The sequence below is a fragment of the Melitaea cinxia genome, chromosome 3 (assembly GCF_905220565.1).
Source record: "Melitaea cinxia chromosome 3, ilMelCinx1.1, whole genome shotgun sequence".
NCBI classification, from domain to species: Eukaryota; Metazoa; Arthropoda; class Insecta; order Lepidoptera; family Nymphalidae; genus Melitaea; species Melitaea cinxia.
In genome coordinates, this window is record NC_059396.1 from 15,054,996 (window position 1) to 15,077,369 (window position 22,374).

The 22,374-nt window shown below is 36.4% G+C and overlaps 1 protein-coding gene across 1 annotated transcript in view; it reads left to right on the top strand.

Moving 5' to 3' along the window:
* LOC123667918 (piezo-type mechanosensitive ion channel component-like) overlaps positions 1 to 22,374 on the top strand; it is a 74,522-nt gene that overhangs the window by 23,530 nt on the left and 28,618 nt on the right. The window contains exons 2-23 of the mRNA XM_045601750.1: positions 7,592 to 7,687; positions 7,955 to 8,166; positions 8,272 to 8,398; positions 8,509 to 8,755; positions 8,908 to 9,073; positions 9,320 to 9,448; positions 10,335 to 10,443; positions 11,425 to 11,506; positions 12,625 to 12,860; positions 15,413 to 15,613; positions 16,648 to 16,850; positions 17,407 to 17,555; positions 17,632 to 17,775; positions 17,853 to 17,925; positions 18,127 to 18,254; positions 18,853 to 19,045; positions 19,553 to 19,732; positions 19,810 to 19,979; positions 20,063 to 20,195; positions 20,742 to 20,969; positions 21,764 to 22,002; positions 22,095 to 22,280. Of these exons, the coding sequence (XP_045457706.1) occupies positions 7,592 to 7,687; positions 7,955 to 8,166; positions 8,272 to 8,398; positions 8,509 to 8,755; positions 8,908 to 9,073; positions 9,320 to 9,448; positions 10,335 to 10,443; positions 11,425 to 11,506; positions 12,625 to 12,860; positions 15,413 to 15,613; positions 16,648 to 16,850; positions 17,407 to 17,555; positions 17,632 to 17,775; positions 17,853 to 17,925; positions 18,127 to 18,254; positions 18,853 to 19,045; positions 19,553 to 19,732; positions 19,810 to 19,979; positions 20,063 to 20,195; positions 20,742 to 20,969; positions 21,764 to 22,002; positions 22,095 to 22,280 (3,631 nt within the window). The remainder of the gene's footprint in view (positions 1 to 7,591; positions 7,688 to 7,954; positions 8,167 to 8,271; positions 8,399 to 8,508; positions 8,756 to 8,907; positions 9,074 to 9,319; positions 9,449 to 10,334; positions 10,444 to 11,424; positions 11,507 to 12,624; positions 12,861 to 15,412; positions 15,614 to 16,647; positions 16,851 to 17,406; positions 17,556 to 17,631; positions 17,776 to 17,852; positions 17,926 to 18,126; positions 18,255 to 18,852; positions 19,046 to 19,552; positions 19,733 to 19,809; positions 19,980 to 20,062; positions 20,196 to 20,741; positions 20,970 to 21,763; positions 22,003 to 22,094; positions 22,281 to 22,374) is intronic.

The following is a 22,374-nucleotide window of genomic DNA, read 5'->3' on the forward strand; positions in this document are numbered from 1 at the left end:
AATTGTAGTTTGGTTTATACAATGTATCATTTTTATTTTTAAATATAACGGTAATCGTTCGCAAATAGTAAATTCCAGTCGCGTGTCTGATCTAACATACATTCACATTTTTTATTTAGTATCACACTATAGCTTATTGGATTATATCTTAAAACAATAGCTGTGGTTTACTTTTGTTATCTAATAGCATTACTTGTTCATACTAAATTGTGTTTGATTTGCTATCGAATTGTGTCCAATTGACACATGGATTCTCCTGAATGTAATAGGGTTCTTCAAATATATGTTGTGTTTATGGCGTTAATTATAACATGGATGTCCTTTTCTTTTCTGTTGTAGTTTTATTTAATTGTTGCATTTACATCTAAATTTGACTATGGCAAATTTACTTTTAATAAAAATAGGTAAAAATTTTTTTTTAAGTTAAACGGTTTTATGTTAAACATACATTGCAATGTTTAAGATAAATGTACTAAAAACCAAAAAATAATAAAATAGATACAGTCGTGGGAATTATAAACATATGCATAGACTAGACTAAAATAAAACCGTGGGGCACGTCAGTTGTCTACAATCGTTGATTAAAATGTTTGTTTTGTAATGTTACACTATAATTAGGCAGTTGTTCAACCGACAAAGATGGACGTGAGATAAGTAGGGCTAGAATGTGGAAACAAGCTAGCAAGCTCGATTATAAGCGAGTTTTAGGGTTTCATAGTGGTGAGCGAGTAGTACTTTTATCATATGTTTTGTCGATTAAAGACAAACTACGAGCAGTGAAACGATTCCTCGCCAGCCAGCAGTGTGAATGTCCAACGATAAACTAGTTGAAACATCTCTTTTATTTACATGGAGTGTATAACTATTGGAATTTCCATGAGCAAGAAAATAGTAAGTAATTTCCTCACCGTCTGCGGGCCAACTGCCTATTTTAACGACGACTTAAACGATTCTTCTATCGCACATTAAGTCGATAATTTGTAGACAATTGACGTGCCCCACGGTTTTATTTTAGTCTAGTCTATGCATATGTTTATAATTCCCACGACTGTATCTATTTTATTATTTTTTGGTTTTTAGTACATTTATCTTAAACATTGCAATGTATGTTTAACATAAAACCGTTTAACTTAAAAAAAATTTTTACCTATTTTTATTTTCTAGTTTTTAGTTTTTATTTCGCATTCTGTTTAATTCATTTAGTGCCTCATTATTGCAAGGCCCATCTTAAATATTGAGGTTGTATAGTGCACTGTATTCTTCTTGTCAAGCCCTTTTATTTGATACCCATATTGGTGGGATTGATAAAAAATTGTTATCAGACATTTGGTAGCGGCGGCCAGCTTAGATTTCAATTTTGCATAGTAAATTGTATTCTACTTGTTGAGACCTTTCATTTGATACCCATGTTGATGGGATTGATAAAACCTAAGATATCCGCCATTTTGTAGAGGCCGCCATCTTGGATTTTAATTTTATGTAGTACATTGATTAAACTGGTTGAGCACTTTCATTTGATACCCATATTGATGGGATCGATAAAACCTACGTTATCCGCCATTTTGTAGCGGCCGCCATCTTGTATTTCAATTTTTTATAGTATATTGTATTCTGCTTGTTGAGCCCTTTCATTTGATACCCATATTGATGGGATTGATAAAACCTACGTTATCCGCCATTTTGTAGCGGCCGCCATCTTGGATTTCAATTTTTTATAGTATATTGTATTCTGCTTGTTGAGCCCTTTCATTTGATACCCATATTGATGGGATTAATAAAACATAAATTATCCGCCATTTTGTAGCGGCGGCCATCTTGAATTTATAATGATAATGAATAAACATAATTGTATTGTCACCAAAATCCAAAGTGTATACAAAATTTCAGATTAATCGGTTGACAGGAAGAGGGTGAAATTTGAGTTACTAAATTTGACCCAAGAATAAATAATAAATAAAAAATAAAACAAACGGGGTGAGCTAAATAAAACCGTTTAATAAAATTAGAAAAATCGTCAAATCTGTAAACTTTTGTAACTTGTAGTTACAATCATAAATTGATCGTTTTGCTGAGGGAAAGACTTGATTCTTTAACATGGTTTCGAAGAACAATTTCGATCTTCTAATTATGTTGTAAGGTAAACGTATCTTGCAATAATGAATCATTATTCAATGAACCGAGTCCTTTAATAAGCCGCTAAGGATGCTAAGAATTACAATTAAGACATCAAAGAGGTTCATAAAATATGGTTAGTTAATTTCGAAGAAATTGTAATAAGTTTCAGATCAAAAAGTGGAACGAAATATAAACGACGACATAACGATACGAAGTAAATGTTACATTGGCATTTCTACACCGACGTCACGACTCATACGCCTTGTTTTTATACGGGTGTAATTTTGAAATTCGTGTATAAGTTTCTAGTTAGGTTGACTATTATAACGCCTTAAAAATATAAACGATAGCTTTCTGCTCACGGCTTCTCTCGCGGTTAACTACATAATTTTTTGACTTTTTGGTTTTCTCTCTCTATAAAAAATGACTGTTACACAGTGATGACGTAGCTAAAATTGTTTAAATCAATCCGATATTTTTTAAATTACACAAACAAAAAATCAAATCTTGCTCTTTATAATATTAGAGTAGGTTCAAATACGTTTTTATTTTCATGTGTAATATTTATTCGTTAATTTGCTGTGCATTCGCATTCACTTCGTCCGCATGCTATTTAACAAAAAAAGTTATTGTTCAATTCGCAGAATTATAATAATAATAATAATAATAAGCGTTTATTTCAGAGGTGTACATCCATAGTGTATTAGTAACAATATTTACATGTAATCTATGTTAGTTATTGTTAGTGAGATGATAATAAAATAAAATAATCATTTTAGTTGGCCCATCATTGTTTCTATCCAGTATTTTTGAATAGAACAATCAGGACGAGCCGTGATTGTCCTCAGAATGCTGTTGTTGCTGGCCCTCATGCGCCGTAGCAGAGACGATGCTTTTTTACGCATAATCCCGTGAAATCTATCGACCCGTGCATCCGCGAACATTCCTGAGGCGCTGCAAAACCGCGGTAGCCGCAACAGCACTCTGGAAGGCATTGTTATACTGAACACGTAGTGCGCTGTAGGCGCGTGTAGCTATAGACTACCCGAGTAAAAGGACTGACAAAAAGCCCAGAATAGGGTAATTTTGACACCCGCAGTACCACGTGTGAACCTGCGTGCGAGCATATTGCTTCATCATCATCTTCATCGTCATCATCGTTCAAATCAGCAGTGATTATGTGGCCTAAATATTTAAATTTGTTGACTCTACTTAATGCTGACCCGTTTAAGGTAATTGTCGATACATGACCAGCCGGCCTAGCATGCGCGCCACGACAAAATTTTGTCTACCCCTTTTCTCGTATTATCTCTCTATGTCTACAGTAGCTAACATGCGTGCACGCGATACTCTTCTCGTTACGTCAAGAAGAGATAATCATTAAATTTTAGTGATCTGTGATATTTATCTCTACGGAAGCTAACATGACATCGTAATTTTGTCGAATTTTGTCGTTTTAGGAAGAGAAACTTCTCGTCTTCAATATTATCGACGAGAAAGACGACAAATAAAAAATAAATAAAACCGGGTGCCTATTTTTTGTATACCATGGCGTTTCCCTATTATAATTATATAATTTCGGTATACGAAGAGCGGGAAATGCGAAAAGTCGAGTGAAGTGTGCCATATAATGACACAAAAAACGTATTTGCGCCCTGTTGCTTCTTATCCTAAATAATAATAATAATAATAATACTTTATTTCAGACCAAAGTATAAGTCCATATTGGGTTAGTACAACAAGACAAGACAACATTCAGAATAAAAAACAAAACAAAATTATATTAAAAAAATCAATAACTAAAAATAAAATTAAATAGAATAAAAGTAAAATCAATAATAAAAAAAAAATTCAAAAATTCAAAAAATTTTAAAAATTAAAAAAAAAAAAAAAAAAACAATGCGTGATAGAATTACAATTATCTAATGTGCGACAAGATATAAAGCACAACACGAGCATATTGTTTTACATATATAATTAAATTCATTTACTTACGCCGTTTTATTTTCCATATTAGATTTTTTAAATTAGATATACACTTTTTATCTTAGCCAAAAGGCCGAGAACATTGTTAAATAAAACATGTGTCACTCGTTTGAAATTGGTCAATAACCTTGTAAATTCAACTTTACGACATAAGATATCCCACCAAAAACATTTTCATGTAAAATGTTGCCAAGACGAGATCATATGGCTCGCACTGTCAAAAAGTTATCAGATCTCATGTAGAGCCAAGCTTCTAAATCTACACGCCCTAACTCTACAAGCTCTAACTTCACAAACTCTACACCTTAGTCAAAATATGTGGCTTGGCCGTTTCGCTACCGTCACGTAAGGTGAAAATTTTTTTCACTGTTTTTTACTTTTCTGTATACAATAGTTCTATTAAAGAAAAAATAAAAAGAAGAAGAATAATTGATATACATATAATAAAAATAAAAATAAAAAGAGAAAATATATATATATATATATATAAATGACACAGGAAAGTCGTCATCTACAACATCGGCAGCCGGTAGTAACGAAACGGCCAAGCCACATATTTTGACTAAGGTGTAGAGTTTGTGAAGTTAGAGCTTGTAGAGTTAGGGCGTGTAGATTTAGAAGCTTGGCTCTACATGAGATCTGATAACTTTTTGACAGTGCGAGCCATATGATCTCGTCTTGGCAACATTTTACATGAAAATGTTTTTGGTGGGATTTCACTTCTTTTTGTAAGTTGCTTATGACAATATTACAGCTGCATTTTACCTCCGACACATTTTATACCATAAATATCATCCAATCTTCACCATATTCGGTTTAAGCACGCTGTTTTTGATTTTATGTTGAACTGATATGCAAACGGTGATCTCCGCCAAAACTTAAATACCAAAATTACAAAATGTAAATTTTCGACATAAACTAATAACCGATTTTTATTTTTTATGTATTTTATTATTATTATTAATAACAAGGAGTCACTATATCAATTTTCAGACCTCTAGCATCAAAATTTGCGGAAGTCTCATACAAACTTCCACCCCCCAGTTTAAGGGGTTGGGGGGTAAAAGTTCCAAGTTTTAGAATTTTTTTGTTGTTTGTGTACTAATACTAGCTTACATATCAAATTTCAGCTTTCTGGGACTTCAGGAAGTGCTCTAAGAATTTTGATGATCATCAGTGAGTGACGAAATCGGGGTTTTTTAGATATCAATAAAATCTAAAGTATAAGAGCTATGCAATTGAAACTTTATATGTTTAATAAGTTCACTATTGACATCATATTCCCACAATTTTGTTTATCTGGTTTAATCCAAACCCAAGTTATGAGGGTTCAAAAAAACGACGAAGCACTTCGAGAAAAGATAGGTAGTGCTTTTCGGTTTTTTTTTTTTTTTTTTTATTTTTTTTTTTTTGGTTCGTCTTGGCGGGGGCACTACCGTGCCCCCAGATAAGAATGATATTCAGTTGGGATTATGGTTGATAATGTTTCTCTACTCGACAAGGCGAAGTCTTCGGAAGAGAATTTTGTCTCTCGTAGTGCGCATGTTAGGGTAATCGAGAAAATACGCGATGTAGACATTAACTCTCTCTCTCGTCAAGAGATATCTCGTTGTATGCATGCTAGGCCGGCTGGCAACCGCTTACCAGCCTTAAACACGAGGATCCTACTTTTCTTAGCATTGTACACCAAGCCATGGGCCCTCGCATATGACTCGCAAATCTCTAATAATTTTCTCAACCCTCCGATTGATGGGTTCAGCAGCACTATGTCATCAGCGTAGCTTAAATTATTGACGCATTGTCCATCGATATAATACCCTACATGAACGCTGCTGAGACCCTCAATCAGCTGTTTAATGTAGAGATTAAAAAGGGTGGGGGAACTGAACCACCTAACCAGATTTTTATGGTGCTTATACCAAAATTTTAACAGTTCGTTGCATTCCGCCGGCATACCCGTGCCTCTCAGCTTCTCCCACAGGAGCTCATAATTTACCAGATCGAAAGCTTTGGATAGGTCCAAATAGCAAGCATACACCGGCGTTTTCCTCTGAATATAATAGGTGACTGTATGCTTAAGACTGAAATTAGCACTTTCTGTAGAAACACATGGCCTGAACCCGAATTGATTATCCCCATTTTACACATACCTACCGAGGTAGCCGTTAAGCAAACTGTCAAGCATTTTTGCAGCTGTAGTTGCAAGCGATATAGGCCGATAGTTGTTCGTGTCAAATGTGTCACCCGTCCTATTTTTAGCAACAGGTACTACAATTGTACCCATTAACGCTTCTGGTAATTAGGTATGTCCCAGACTAGAATTAAAAAGCGTCGCAAGTATACGAGGCAGATGCTCGCCGGCATACTTAAAATGTCCTTTACTTAGGCCATCGTGCCCAGGAGACCTTCCTTTCGTCATTTTAGTAATAATTTTAGACAGATCTTTTGCTAAAAACTGAAAAGACCCAACCATTATTAAATAAATAAAGTAGTCTAAGTTACTTATTATTACATCAGCTATCTGCCAGTGAAAGTCCCTGCAAAATCTGGCCATCCGTTTCAGAGATTAGCCGGAATAAACAGACAGACAAAAATTGTAAAAAATATTATTTTGGTATATGTATCGTACATATATCCATATGCATTTATTAAAAAGCGGTTATTTTTATATTACAAACAGATACTACAATTTTATTTATTTGTATATATATTGAAAGATAACACACTCATGGTAGAAAATAATCAAGGACCGCTATAATCCACTCAACAACTGTTTGATCAACAAATATGTGGATCGTCTATTACGTTAAAGATTGAGACTATTTACAAACATGCTAAATATATCAAAGTTTGTTTACCGTTAGATGAGAATATATATGATGAATATAATATGTCTATACAAATAAATAAAATTAGAGGGTCTGTGTGTAATATTAAAATAACTGCTAACTAAATTCATGTGTATGTTATACACTGTACATATACCAAAATAACATTTTTATAATGTTTGTCTGTCTATCTTTCTGTTTGTTCCGGCTAATGTCTGAAACGGCTGGACCGATTTTGACGGTACTTTCACTGGCAGATAGCTGATGTAATAAGAAGTAACTTAGGCTACTTGTATTTTAGTTTTTTTTTTATAACTCTGCGAACTGAACAATAATTATTTAAATGAAATTCCACGCGGACGAAGTCGCGAGCACAGCTAGTTAACAAATAAAAATACTCTTTTACCATTATATACATATATCTAATATTACAGTCTTTTACTCCTTATGATCGATGATAGTTGCATAAGCTGTAATTTGAGCTGAATACTTAACTACATTATTAAAATTCCACTATTACTTTATCTCCTTCTGTATCAACAATCCGTAGCCTACTTACCTAATTGTTATATATTTATACATATCAAACAAGTACATAAATAAGAATATAGTGAAAATAACATATTAGTAGTTTTTGTTAAATAATGCAATTTTTTTTTCAGGTATAGCACTACGGCCTTTCGGACTTTCTCTAATATATTTGCTATTATATCTGATAGCGCCGTTTCCTCAAGCACCAGATTCTAAAACATTCCGAGGTGAGAAAATAAAGTTTGATGTAAATTATTTTAACTTTAGTTTGTGTTTGTATTAGTTTGTGTTTAATAACTATAAATCTTGGCAGACTTACGTTCTTAATTGAAACTAACCTTCGTTCTGTATACATATTATGTTTTACGGGAATAATATCGTTGCCATTTCTGCTTTTAGTTAGTATTTTTAAAATTGTTTAAAAGAAACGCTGCGTCAGCTGCGGGAAAATAACCTGAGTTACTTTCATTCATTAGTCTTGATATGTTTTTCAGGATGTCGAGGCAAATATCTTCAACTTAATCTAGTCGTGTCTATACTGCTATTGCTAGTTCACGCAGCATGGCACAGCGTCCTGGCAGGATTCGCGCCGTATGGCTCTCTACTCGAAGACTATCCTATTATTCAAACGATCGGATACAACCTTGGCCTCGTATCATATTCAGGAATAGATCCACTAATGGCAGTCCATTATCTTGCACCCGAGGTAAAATATGGAATATTACAAATTTTTAAAAAGTATAGTTTATGCTTCATGATAGAGAAAAAACTAAGTTATGATATATTAAAAAGTATTTCTTATTATTTGTAGTTAGTAGTGATGGGCACGTCGTTAATAGTTTATTTGATGGTGCGTACACTACTTATTGGATCGCCGAACGATGAAGTTATTAGAAAAGATTCCAAGCACCAACGGTTCCCTTTACTTACTAGTGCAGGTATTATATTTTTTATTAATTGTAAAGTATAATAAAACCAGATGAACTGTCTGCTCTTTTGATGTCTACTTCTATAACATAAAAACTGTTATTAATATCTTTATTTGCAGGAAAATACGTTGCACTATTCCTCTTAATGTTCTCCGGGATAATGCGTCCAAGTGTAACATCGGGGATATATTTCTTGGTATTTATGGGAGCGGCAACAGCTTGGGCTGTGGGAAGACCTCTAGAGCGTGGATTCGCTGTAGTGAGCCGTTGCGTGATGGCAATCATGGGAGTTCATATAGCAGTACTTTTAGTTTACCAGTGTACTTGGATTATAGAAATATTTCCACCAGAAACGGACATGGCGAGGTCAGTTAATATTATTTTCTATCAAAAAGAACTAAAGGGCTGAAAACATTGAAATTTGGGGCAATACTGTTTTCAGTACTGTTGCGGATATATTTATCAATTTATTATAATTGAATTAACAGAAATATTTGATAAACGTATGCCTTTTACAGATATTTCGGCCTCACAAAACTAGTGGTTCTTAACGAAACGGAGTCGTCCTCGTTTACGTACGAAGTGACGGACGATCACAAGTGGGCAACCTTGGCTAGTCCCTTAGTGATACTCTTTTCATATTTTTTCCTCGCCATAGAAACACGTGAACTCTTCAAACCAAAGGTGTGTATGCATGCGAAAAAAAAGATCTGCACTTTTTTGATCGAAATACTGTGATTAATATAAGCCATTAACGATTTATATTACCATTAACTCGGATTAATAAAAACATGCTTTACTATAACATTCATAACTTCGGACTTGGCTGTTCTGGTTTCCTAACGCCGTAGACATTGGCCAGTTTAGTGCTACTCGGTAGTTTGAAAATTTCACTTGCGATTTTATGACTTTTGCTAACGGGGCGGATAGACGAAGAAAAAGAGTGCTCTAACCGGCCTCGAAGCGGGTAAAGTGAACGGTAGCTTGGTACGAGGCGTGTCGTTCCACCGCAGCCGCGCGCCGCGCGACAAGTGGAGGAGCGCTACGAAGAGAGTTCGCGTAAGCCGCCCCACGAATATGCACAGCACACACTGACCACTAGTTTGCCTATTTCGATCAACTTGTAGACACACTGTATATAGTAATAGCAGTTGTTAGTAAGTTCACATAGACTGAGGTAATAGATGGCACTTTGATGTAAATAATATTAGATTAGAAATTCACGGGAGAGTCTAAGTCATTTGCATCTTGCGGTCTTTTGCGAATAATATAATTTTTTTTACTAACGATAGATATTGTGCATGAAAGCTTGTGCTAATTATGAAATCATGTATTTTTTTATTTTTTTTTTTACCTAATATGTAATTGCAATTTTTATTTCTGCAACCTGCTTCTTTTGTAGGTTGCATATTCATACATAAATTCCAGAGCACTCCGCGGGAACACCGATGAGATTGACCCTGTAGGTATTTGAGTTTTATATTTGTAGTCCATTTGTCTATTATGCTTTTATCGGGATTGCACTATTTAAGTAGAACGCTTTTTCAGAAACATGCAACTTGCATTTTAATGTTGTCTTTCGTCCCATTAATGACATTACATGTTGCATCACCATTTAGCTTTTTGTTGTATTAGTCATAAGTCGTCGCTCGTTATCTAACACGTACGAGTATGTTAACATGCACGTAAGTAATTTTAATTATACAAATTCAATCACTAATAATATGAATTATATCAGTAACAATACAAGTCAAGATTGCTATCAGTACGTATAAAGTATGAAATGTTTAAGAGATGTCATTCGAACTTCTAAAAGAATTTTGTTCTGAAATAATAATTGTTGTAAAGTAAATTTACTTTTACAAATATAAAAATATCAATTGATATATCGGTTTATTTTTTAAATAGTTTATGTTTTATAAATACTTATTTTAAATCACCGTAGCTGCTCCGTAGCATGAGCCCTAGCAAGCGCTGGTCGAGCGTGCGCGGTGGCTCCGTCACTCGCCAACTGCACCAAGACTCTACTGGCTCCGTCGTTGTGCCCGATGAAGGTAATATTTTTTTTACAAATACGTTGGCAAACGCAAGCGTACGATTCACCCGATTGCAAGCGATTACCGTGGCTTTTAGGCGCCTGCAACAAAAGTATCGCTGGCGTGTTGCCGACCCTACACCCAATCAACCGCCCAGGAGTAGCAATATTATTTAGCAATGATCTTTTGTAAGGTCGAGGTACTTCCCCAGTCGGGCTGCACCATTTTTTTGGAACGGGATATTTCCTGCTGTGCTTTACCTCAGTTTTATTTTAACTACCCGACTCAACCACAATGATGCCTATGTTTTTCACACAACGATGTCTATCTACTCCATGGTATTCCTATAAGGTTTTATTCATCATCATCATCATCTTCACTACAGCCTATCGCAGTCCACTACTGGACATAGGCCTCCACAAGTTCGCGCCAAAAATAGCATGAAATGTGTGTTGCCCGTAGTCACCACGCTGGGCAGGCGGGTAGTGCCCGCAGGACTGGCTTTGTCGCACTGAAGACACTGCTGCCCGTTTTCGACCTGTGTGTTTCACAGCCAGCAGTTGGATGACTATCCCGCCATCGGTCGGCTTTTTAAGTTCCAAGATGGTAGTGGAACCGTGTTATACCTTAGTTACCTCTTGCGACAGCCTCGAGAAGAGAGGGTATGGCTATAATCTTTACTAAAGTAGCCACACAGCTTAAGGTTTTTAATACGAGTATATAAACAAAATTCATTTTAGTTCATCGTGAGACTGACATATATCTATAATATATTTTGACAAAAAATGTAGACATTAAATAAGAGTGGTCTGTATGAAATTGTAGAAAACTAACACTATTTTATTAATCTAAGTATATTGTATTTGTTCTTAGTGCACAATCAAGAATAATAATAATTTTTATTGTTAATATTACTTTAATTCGTAACTGAACTGACTGTAACTGATAACCAAGGGCCATTTTTTCTATATTAGATATAGCGTACTTGTATATTTCCAGAGTCAGTTCTAGAAGTGGAGGAACCAACATTACTGGATGACATTGTGGCTGCAGTTGTAGATTTCTTCCAAGTTTTGATCAGGTAAGTTGTAAATAACGCGATGCTGGATATATGAATAATACTATAGAGCAATTATGTACACTAAATATTTCTCCTAAATAATAATTGTTACACGTTGTCCAGATTATTAATGTTTATCACATTAGTTGGTAAATGATTCTTTTTATGTTGGTGAAAGATTTTTATTTTTATTTTTAGATTTATAATTTACAATTTCACGCACAGATATTTTGCTAATTTTAAGTTACATATTTATCAATAATTACTATTTAAAAATCAGCAACAAATACATTAAAAAGCTGCAGAGCAGTTCTTGTCTGAAACGCGAACCAAATCAAAAAACCTCTAGAATTAAGAATCTGCTGTTCTTTCATCTGTTGATCTATCTGCCACATATATTTATTTAGAACATATAATTAGATACCTTAAATTTTACGGAATAGTTATTTACTAAGGCTGTTACCGTAGCCATAATAGAAATAAAAGCCACATGATTTTTTTGGTATGTGTGTATGTATATGTATATATATATATGAATATGAGGAGACCCCCTTTGAGATGTATATCAACGCTCACTTTCACTGCTGACTTGTCCGCCCTGTCTAGCCAAATTATAGATCGTTATTTAACATATATATTTAGTATGTATAATAATGTATATACATAATAAAAATAAAATAAAATTAATGTAATAATTTATTTCACGTTTTTTTTATCTCGATATTTACAAATATGTAATGTTAGTTTAGGTATGCTGTAAATAGAACACTGTGCTATAACCGAACTGATTTTTAACCATTGATACACCGACTGCTGATTCGATCGTTTAAATTACCCTCAAACGACCAATGCAAGACATTCTTCTTTTCCGACTTCCATAATAGAATAGGCTCTCTATTCGATTGTATTTTTTTACATTTCATATTAGTTGTGATATTAAATGTCTTAAACTACACCGCACACTAATTATTTGTTCACTTCCTAACTGCAGTTTCTGTTTCGTCTCCTATACCCAAAGGTTGTCTGGAAGAGATCGCTCTTTCAGCGATAAGACGGCCTTTGTACATTTTTCATTTTATGTTATAATTTTGTTGTTTCTTTAAATGGTGTACAATATATTATTATTTTATTTTTCTCAGGTCATCATACATAGCGACAACAATAACGATGATGGCGTGGAGTATAATGTTCCACTCATGGCTGACATTCGTGTTCCTGATGTGGGCGAACATCGTGTGGCTTTGTCAGGACCAGCGCTCCTTCATGCTGAAAACCAGCCCCGTACTGGTTTGCTACGCGATGTTGTTGCTGATAGCTCAGTACATATACGGAATGGACCTTACGGAGAGCGAGCTGCCTTCGAATATAACAGAAAGTATCATTTTTACTTGTAATAATTGTTATGGTTCATTCGGTTCGGCAGTTTAGTATTTATCTGGAACGCTCTTGTTACAATCATTACAGCCTATACAGTCCACTGCTGGACATAGGCCTCCACAAGTTTACGCCAAAAATAACGTGAACTCATGTGTTTTGCCCATAGTCACCACGCTGGGCAAGCGGGTTGGTGACCGCAGTACTGGCTTTGTCGCACCGAAGACGCTGCTGCCCGTCTTCGGCCTGTGTATTTCAAAGCCAGCAGTTGGATGGTTATCCCGCCATCGGTCGGCTTCTTAAGTTCCAAGGTGGTTGTGGAACCTTGTTATCCCTTAGTCGCCTCTTACGACACCCACGGGAAGAGAGGGGGTGGCTAAATTCTTTAGTGCCGTAGCCACACAGCACTTGTTTACAGTTGTTTCTTGTTACAAGTAGCTAATAAAATATGTATGTAATGTTTTGCAATAAGTGTGGCATTGTGGTTTGTTGAACATTCATTCACATACTATAAATAATATATTGTTTGGTTAGCGGTTTAACGTTTCATGGATTTTACTTACTAAAAATACGGGTTGTATTATCAGTGTATAATGTAATAGGATAACTTTCGATTATTATTTTTATAATTGTTTGTTCAAACATAAAGAAAACCGACTTCAATTTACATCCCCAAGTATAGTACATAATTGTGTTTGCTCGCAAACGAAAAAAAAACCGACTTCAATTACATCGACGAGTAATACAACGTAGATCGACGAAAAAATAGTCAAGTAACTACGCGTTATCAAAGATTACTCAAAAAGTAGTTATCAGATCTCGATAAAATTTATATGTGACCACATGATAATCATCAGCTTTCGATTAAATCAGAAATTATCAAAATCGGTATACCCAGTAAAAAGTTATTGCGGATTTTCGAGAGTTTCCCTCGATTTCCCTGGGATCCCATCATCAGATCCTGTTTTTCTTACCATGGTACTAAACTAGGGATATGTACTTTCCACCAAAAAAAATTATCAAAATCGGTACATCCAGTACAAAGTTATGCGGTATAATACAACGTAGGTCGACGAAAAAAGCGTCAAGTAAAAACGCATTATTAGATATAACTCAAAAAGTAGTTGTTAGATCTCAAATAAATTTAAATGGGATCAATTGGCAGACACCACCTTTCGATTAAAACAAAATTTGTCGAAATCGGTCCACCCGGTCAAAAGTTCTGATGTAACATACATAAAAAAAAATACAGTCGAATTGAGAACCTCCTCCTTTTTTGGAGGTCGGTTAAAAACATATTATTAGGGATAGCTCAAAAAGTACTCGTCAGATATTGCTCAAATTAAATTAAATGGGACAACACGACAAGCACTAGCTTTATAATAAATAAAGAATCATCAAAATCGGTACAAATAGTAAAAATTATGAGGTAACACTCTGTCAAATAGAACGTTCTCCTTTTTTGAAACCGGTTAGAAACCAATACCAGATATGTAATAAGCAATCGTGCACATAATTTTCTATCATTGATTTACACCGAATGGATCGCAAGCGTAACTTATTACTTAATACGATTAATTTTATACAAATGAAAACAAATGTCTGTGGCATGTTGACTTTTTTTTTTTTTTTTTTTGGAAAATTACACTGAGATTACTGAGATGGCATATGTCCTGTAAAGCCCTGTTATATCTTAAATAACAATAAATATAAATCTTAAAATTAAATAACGAACAATGTTATAAAGATGTACCTCCATAAATCAAATATATAGTTATCTAAACAAATTATAAGTTTCTTTTGGGTTAGGTTGTGTCAATGAAAAACTGGCGGACGTCATCTGTTACACTGAATGTATCTCAATTAGGTGAAGCCGTTTTCTCACGAGAGCACAGACCTTTTTGTTCTTATAACAAGTTCAACCCGGTCATATAATACCGCAGCCCACGAGGTGGTTCACATCGAAGTGTCCATTTTGAATATATGTAATACTAGCTGACCCGGCGAACTTCGTATCGCCTAACACAAAATTTATCGTATGGTATTAGAATTTTACTCTCCGTAAGAACCATCCTCGTACTTCAAGGAATATTTTAAAAAAAGAATTAGCGAAATCGGTCCAACCGTTCTCGAGTTTTGCGCTTAGCAACACATTCAGCGACTCATTTTTATATTATAGATGTGATGTACAGAGAGTTTACCTGTAGGTAGAGAATAAATATACTTATATGTAGAAATGGTAATTAATTATATGAATGTATTTAAATTTGTATGTGTAAGTTTGTAATGTAATGAAAGTATGTGTATCTGTCTGTGTGCATGTATGAGTGTGAGTGTATGTACACGTTAAATATATATGTAATGTATGTATGTATCACTGGGCTACCATCCTTAAGAAAATAAGGACGCTCCGAGAAGCCTGCGAACGCCCCAGAAGGCTTCTGAGCTTCTGGAAGGAGCCCTCTTTTAACGCATAACGGACCACCTTTGTGTCTAAATCCGGAAAACCGAGCCCACGACAATACAATACAGTATATGTAAGGTGTGAAGTAGTCGCGCAGGAGGTGAACCTGAGGCAGCTGGGGCTGGGGCGCGCGGCGGGCGAGGCGTGCGTGCCGCTGCTGATCAAGTCGCTGTTCACGTGCATGTTCTGGGTGACGCTGCGCCAGCGCGTGCACGAGCTGCGCCGCCGCCGCTCGTCCGCCGCGCACGCGCAGCTCGCCGCGCCGCTGCAGCTCGCCGCCGCCGCCAGCGGTGAGTGCGGCGCGTCCGTCTCCCTCCCGTGACCCCCCGGGGGGGGGGTGATCGCCCGCGCAAGAGTTTAGTAATAGTAGGAAGAAGAAGAAGGGGGGCAGGCCGTCAAAGGATTGTGCCAGCTTTACTAACATTAGACCAATTTAACACCGCCAGCAATGAGGGGCACCTAATTCTTATATGTTTGATGGGTGACGTAAGAACTTTGTAGCGTGAGGCCGATTCGGGATTTACGTAGTTGTTAACCATATATTTGTATACAATGATGACATGATCTAATAACCGTAACGTAGCCGTTACTAATATCCCGACATTTTTTTACTACGTTTTATTTGATTGTCATTTCTATATCTCAGGAACACCTTACCTACTCCTAACTAACTAGTCCCTGTGGCCTACTGTTTTATTCTACTTACCATTTGGATATTCGAAAAAGAATATATGATTAATCGTAGGCGTTCTTTGTACAATATCATCAGATTTCAAACGGTTTCCAAAATAGTTAATTTTCTAAAATATAAAATATTTGTAAAAATCTGTTTTTTTCCCCTTTTGTCTCCCAGGTTTGATGACTGGTAAATATTATTTAATTTTTTCAAATTTCTTTATTCTATTCTCTATCGCGATCACTTTATCATCATTTGTTATTCCTATCATGTACGAGTATCATTACATACTTCGTTTCTCCTCGCACCAATATCAGATTTAATTTAATATTCTTCTTTTTAGAAACAGTTTTTTTCTAACACATCACTTATCTCCAAAACTAGAAAATTGTTTTTCTTTGATTTTTTCATGATAAATAATTAGAGGCGTATCTTCTATCGTACCTGCCAGCAAATATCAGAGGCATTAGACACGTGTGATTAAATATGTCTATGTATTACTTTCTTTCTTCTATGTATACGTATTACTTTCGATTCTATTGAAAAAATTATCGAATCCCAAAAAAAAAAAATTGACACTGTAATTCAATACGGAGTAGCTACACCACGTTAGATACTGGAGGATAAAGTAAGGCATTCAATATGCAGCTGCAAATACAGAAGGGCGGGAGGAGGAGGGGCGGTCGCGGCTGCTGGCGGCGCTGGGCGAGTGGCTGCGGGCCGCCTGCGCGCGCTACTGGATCTACGTGGTCGTGATCATGCTCTTCGTGATCGGGATCACGGGCGACCGCATGACCATCTTCCGGATCATATACATGTTCCTCTTCCTCGTCTTTATACTCATGTTCCAAGTAGGTATCTTTTGTTCAAATTGTTTAGAACAAAATGGGACATTTTTTTAATTTAAGTATAAATTTATAAATTTACAGAAAATTGTATGCTTCGGCTTGTAATATCCCACTACTGAGCATAGGCCTCTTTCACTATATAGGAGAAGGATCAGGGCTTAATCCACAACTCTGCTCCAATGCGAGCTGACGGATATATTCCCTACTATGAGTAACGATCGCTATCAGGTGTACATGATAACAAGCAGAACCGACAGCTTAACGTTCTCTTCGAGGCACAGTGGGAAGAGTCTCCCTACAAGAGCTAAGAACCAACCCGGAAATAAATATTTGTATTAACACATAAATTATAACGTATCAGAAATTATTTTGTATAAAACCTTACTAAAATCCTACTACTAATCCAGTCTGTAACATCTCACAACCGGGCACAGGCCTCTTTGTTGTGTGTGTAGTAAATGAAAAGGTTTTAGGAAAAATCTTACTACTATTTTGTCAGAACTACGGTAACTAAGTGAAACTGAATGAATGCAGGAAATGTGCTATAACTTTGTTGCAGATAAGTTGGTACTGGTGGCGTCGTCTGATGTACGTTTTCTGGATAACAGTGATCATATACTCGATGATAAATCTTATTTTAATATACATATACCAGTTTGATAATTTCTCGAAGACTATAGAAACTTACTTGTTGATAAACGAAAGATTGTAAGTATTGTCTAAAACTATTTAATATTCTAGTAGAATAGGCACAAATATGACAAATACATTTCTATATTTTCAGGCAACATGATTTGGGCTTAGAGCCGTACAATCCTGCAGATTTATTTGTCAAACTTCTAACACCCACCTTATTTCTTATTATCACCATAATGCAAGTGCACTATTTCCACAAAGACTTTATGGAATTATCTGATCCTAAGACGAGGTTAGTAAAACTGTCTCAGAATGAGAGGTCTTTTTGATCTAACGTGTCTTATTATATTTTTTTCTAACTACTTTCAGAACAAATAGTATCGCCAGGGAAGTAGATTCAAGTAGACCTAGTCAAGGTGGTGCTTCAACTATGAAGGACGATGTAAGTGTTATTTCTTTTTTAAATCAAGTTACAACAGTCGTATTGCACTAAAACAATATAAATTTAATAAAACAAATCATATTCTCAATGTTACTTGCTCAGTTGGCAATTATTTCATAAAATTTATAATTTATTTGGTCCTTCCTTATGTCGTAGTTAAGATTGTATGTGAATATATATTAAAACAATGTTTTTTTTCAGCTGCCGCAGTTACCGCTAGAAGGTCAGCCCACAACTGAGCCTCATTCGGACAGTGAAGAGAATACAGAAGCAGAGCAATCCATGGGGACATCTTCCTTCAATACGGCGGCTCGACGTTCTATGTATAGGTAGAATTTGTTCTTACTATAGTCCATTCGATCATAACTATATAAGAAAAGAGCAAGCCATCGTCGTTCCTCAACCGTTCGTTTAGAAAAAAAGCATCATCGCCCGACGACCGTTATTAGTTTACAAAACTGATTACCAGTTTTAGGAGAATTTAATGCATTGTGAAGTATTGAAATAAGTTTTTTAAACCTCGTTACCACCAAACGTACCAGACTAATTATGCAGCTGTATAATATTTATATTACTAAAATATAGCTGATTAATATAAAATTTATTATGTAACAATTTATTTAAAGTTTCCAAAGCGGTCATTTGATCATTCTTGTAGCTTAGTGTTAGTAAAACCAATGTTTGAAACAATGTTTGAAATAGTTATACTGCCATGTTTATGTAATTTCTACATAGTACCTATATATAGTACATAATAGAAAGGCAATTCTCCCGAGATGCTAGATATTAGTGCTTGCTATGAATATTGTCATGTACTTGAGGTTACTGCATAACACTGGGTACATTACTCCAGTGTATGTATTACATTAACGAACAACACCGCTCAGTCGACACCAAGTAACCCGAGTTACGCCCGCCCCGCCGCAGGCCGGGCCGCAGCCGCTCGTCCGCCGCGGGCACGCGCCAGGCAGCGCTGCCAGCGCTGCGCGCGCTGCTGGCGGCGCGCTGCGGGGCGCTGCGCCGCCGCCTCGCTGCCTTCGCCGACCTAGCCTTCGTCTTCCTCGACATACACCTCATCAAGATCGTCTTCCTCTCGCTCATGCTGCTTTGCGTGTTTAACGTGAGACATTCTCTTCTTACGTCTATTATTTTGTTCAACTTAATGCATATTTAATTTTATTTTTTTAATTTTGTTTGTTTGTCTTAATAAATTATAAAATATTTAAAGGTATTATTGAAAAATGTGAATAATTCTAAAGACTATTATAGAGATTAAGCAATTTCATAATAATAATAATATAAATACAAATTAATAATAATATTTCAAATTAATAATAAATAAGAAATCCTTATGCCATCTAAAAGCTTTGTTTCTATTCTTTATGCTACTAGGATCGTAAATAAATTTACGAATACGAACCGTTCCAATGGTAAACGGTTACCGTAAACCTATGGTCCTTTACAACAACAGGAGCATAAAAACCACTTTGCCGACTCTACTTACCCCCTACTGTCTACCCCCCCCCCCCCCTTGACAACATAGTTTATCCCCAGGAGCTTTTACTGGCTCCTTAGTATATTTTTAGTTATTACAACATAATATTTGAAAGTGACAACTCTTTTGCAGGTTTGTGCTATGCACGTTCCAATAATGATAATTATCTCACCAGCGTTATTATTGAGCGCTCGCAAGCAGCGTATATGCGTGCTAATCATATCTATTCTGATCAGTATTTATTTTATGGCTAAGATGGTGTACCAAATTGAATACATAAAACATTCATATTTCGACGTAAATTGTACCAAAGTAAGTGGCCATTTTTTTTATCAACAAAAATATAATATGACCTTCTACCCTTATAAAATTGTTTTATTTATTTCAAGATGGGAGAGAACGATACACTAAATACAACAACATATAATAACGCAGAGTGGGTTGGTTTCCGGAAAGCGACGTCGAAAAAACCCCTCGTGGTGCTGTTAAAGGGGTACATCGGCTTAATTGCTGTTTTCACCTTTTATTCCTTGGTGACTTATAGGCAACAAACAATCAGGTAAACATACAATAAAATAATAAAAAGAATCATATACCGGTAGTAAATATTTTTGATCATGAATAATTAAATATGTTTTACAGGAGTTTGGGACTTTTGCCAAATAGAAAGGAGAAATTAATGTTTCCGGACATAACTCGTGCTGATGCAGACAAAGATTTAGTACATTGCTTTAAATATTTAGTAAATTACGGATTTTACAAATTTGGCGTAGAGGTAATCTATATTTTTTTTATTTTTCTTAGATTAACTCTTATTGGTTTGCGAAGTTATGCGTGCGCACGCCAAAAACTTGGGGTTCTTTGTCTTCTTCCGAGCGACACATGTTCGCTATATACGAAATGTATTTTACTGTAAATGTATGTCATGTGTGGCGATAGAAACCACAAGCGGCAGTTCAACAGCCGTAAGCTGGTGCTGTGACCGTTGCGCTAATGCATCGTTAATCGTCGTCAGCTAATGACAGTCCTCGATCGACAGCCCCATGGGCGTACTCACAGTAGGGCAAGGTGGGGGGGCATTGACCACCCTGACTCGAAATTTATAACATAATTTTTAGATTTATAATTCATATTTTAGATTAGTTAAAACGTTCGCAAGATATTATTGAAATCGTTTAGATAGTGAAGGTAAATAGTATTTTCAATTTTCTAGTATGTACTTATGAATTTTTCCAATTATTTGCTTCTTGGCCTTGCCCTACTCTTTACAAAGTTCTCGATACGGCCACGATCAGCCCCACCGCAGTGCCCCCGTCCGCAGATCTCGCTGATGTGCCTGATGGGCGTGATCGGGTCGCGCATGGACGTGTACGCGGCGCTGTACGCGGGCTGGCTGCTGGCGCTGGCGGCGGCGGCGCGCGCGCGGCGGGCGCGGCTGTGGCCCGCCTTCACCGCCTGCGTCACGGCGCTCGTGCCGCTGCAGTACGCGCTGGCCGTGGGCTTCGTGCCGCAGCTGTGCCTCGACTACCCGTGGGCCGGCAGCGGCCAGGTGCGACCTCTGTGTCACCGCGTTTTTTTTTTTTTTTTGTTTATTATTTCACTAGTTCGGCAAACAAGCGTACGGCTCACCTGATGGTAAGCGATTACCGTAGCTTATAGACGCCTGCAACACCAGAAGCATCGCAAGCGCGTTGCCGACCCAATCCCCAATCCCCCAAGGAGCTCTGGTCACCTTACTCACCAACAGGAACACAATACTGCTTAAAAACAGTATTATTTTGCTGTGATCTTCTGTAAGGTCGAGGTCGACCCCAGTCGGGCTGCTCCATATTTAAAGAAAAAAATAAAACTTAATTCATATACACCTTATGAGCAACGATCGAGTCGTCATCTTACTAATTATTGTTTAAAAAAACTGTGTTTTAATATAAAATTGGTAATAACGTGCACGAAAACTAAAATCACTTAAAAAATTCAATTTAAAACCCTTCGTACAGTGTCTGGCAGAATCAAATTTATATTACTTATAATATTCCCTACCGCATCCGTAAGAATCAGACATTATAAAATAAGTAAAGCTAGTACAATTTTTACATACTTTTGGCAGCTGATATCTGAGATTTGGCCGGCGGTCTTCGCTAGCGGATATATATACGGTCACTGTACACAGTCATACTAGCCTTTTGTATATATTTTGTTCATCAGAAGAAGAATAATTAAGGTCTGGGATCTTACTCTATCACTTTACCAAGATCTGCTCCATTACAATACATAGGATCAACTTTTGATTCATTCTATATGCTCACATAGGAATATAACGAAAGTTTAATAAAATGTTTGCAGCAAATGAAGCACATTCGCACGTGGCTGTTCCTGCCGTACAGTGACGAACCGCCGCACGCCGTGAAGCTAATTTTCGATTACTTCTTGTTACTTTTCGCGTCACGTCAATTGAGGGTGTTCCGCATCGAAAAAGCCCAAGGGGAGTCTTATCCTGGCGGCTGTAATAGTGAGGAAATCGGCAAAGACTGGGAAACGCCGAACTTTATTAACCCCGTGCCGGACTTTTTGGGATACGTTGGGTAAGTCTGACGTCACATAGTTTGAAATATGAACATTTTCCGTGGAAAATAAAATTCCGTGAAAAACGAGTTACATTTATACTTTTTTGCAGGTCATGGCTAGATGTCTTAAAAAGGATGGTGTTTCTGGGTATGCTGTGGGTAACCCTCGCTATCATGTTCATGACGGGGACCAATCGCGTTAATTTGTTTTCAATGGGCTACCTTATCGGTTCTTTCATATTCCTTTGGCAAGGAACTGATTTTTATTTACGACCGAAGGAAGCAATATTGCGATGGTTAGTATTTTTAAGATTTTTCAGGAACTTAAACTAGTAACACTTACTTTCGATTTTTCGATTCAGCGTGTCACGCGAGTTCACGTGAACATCT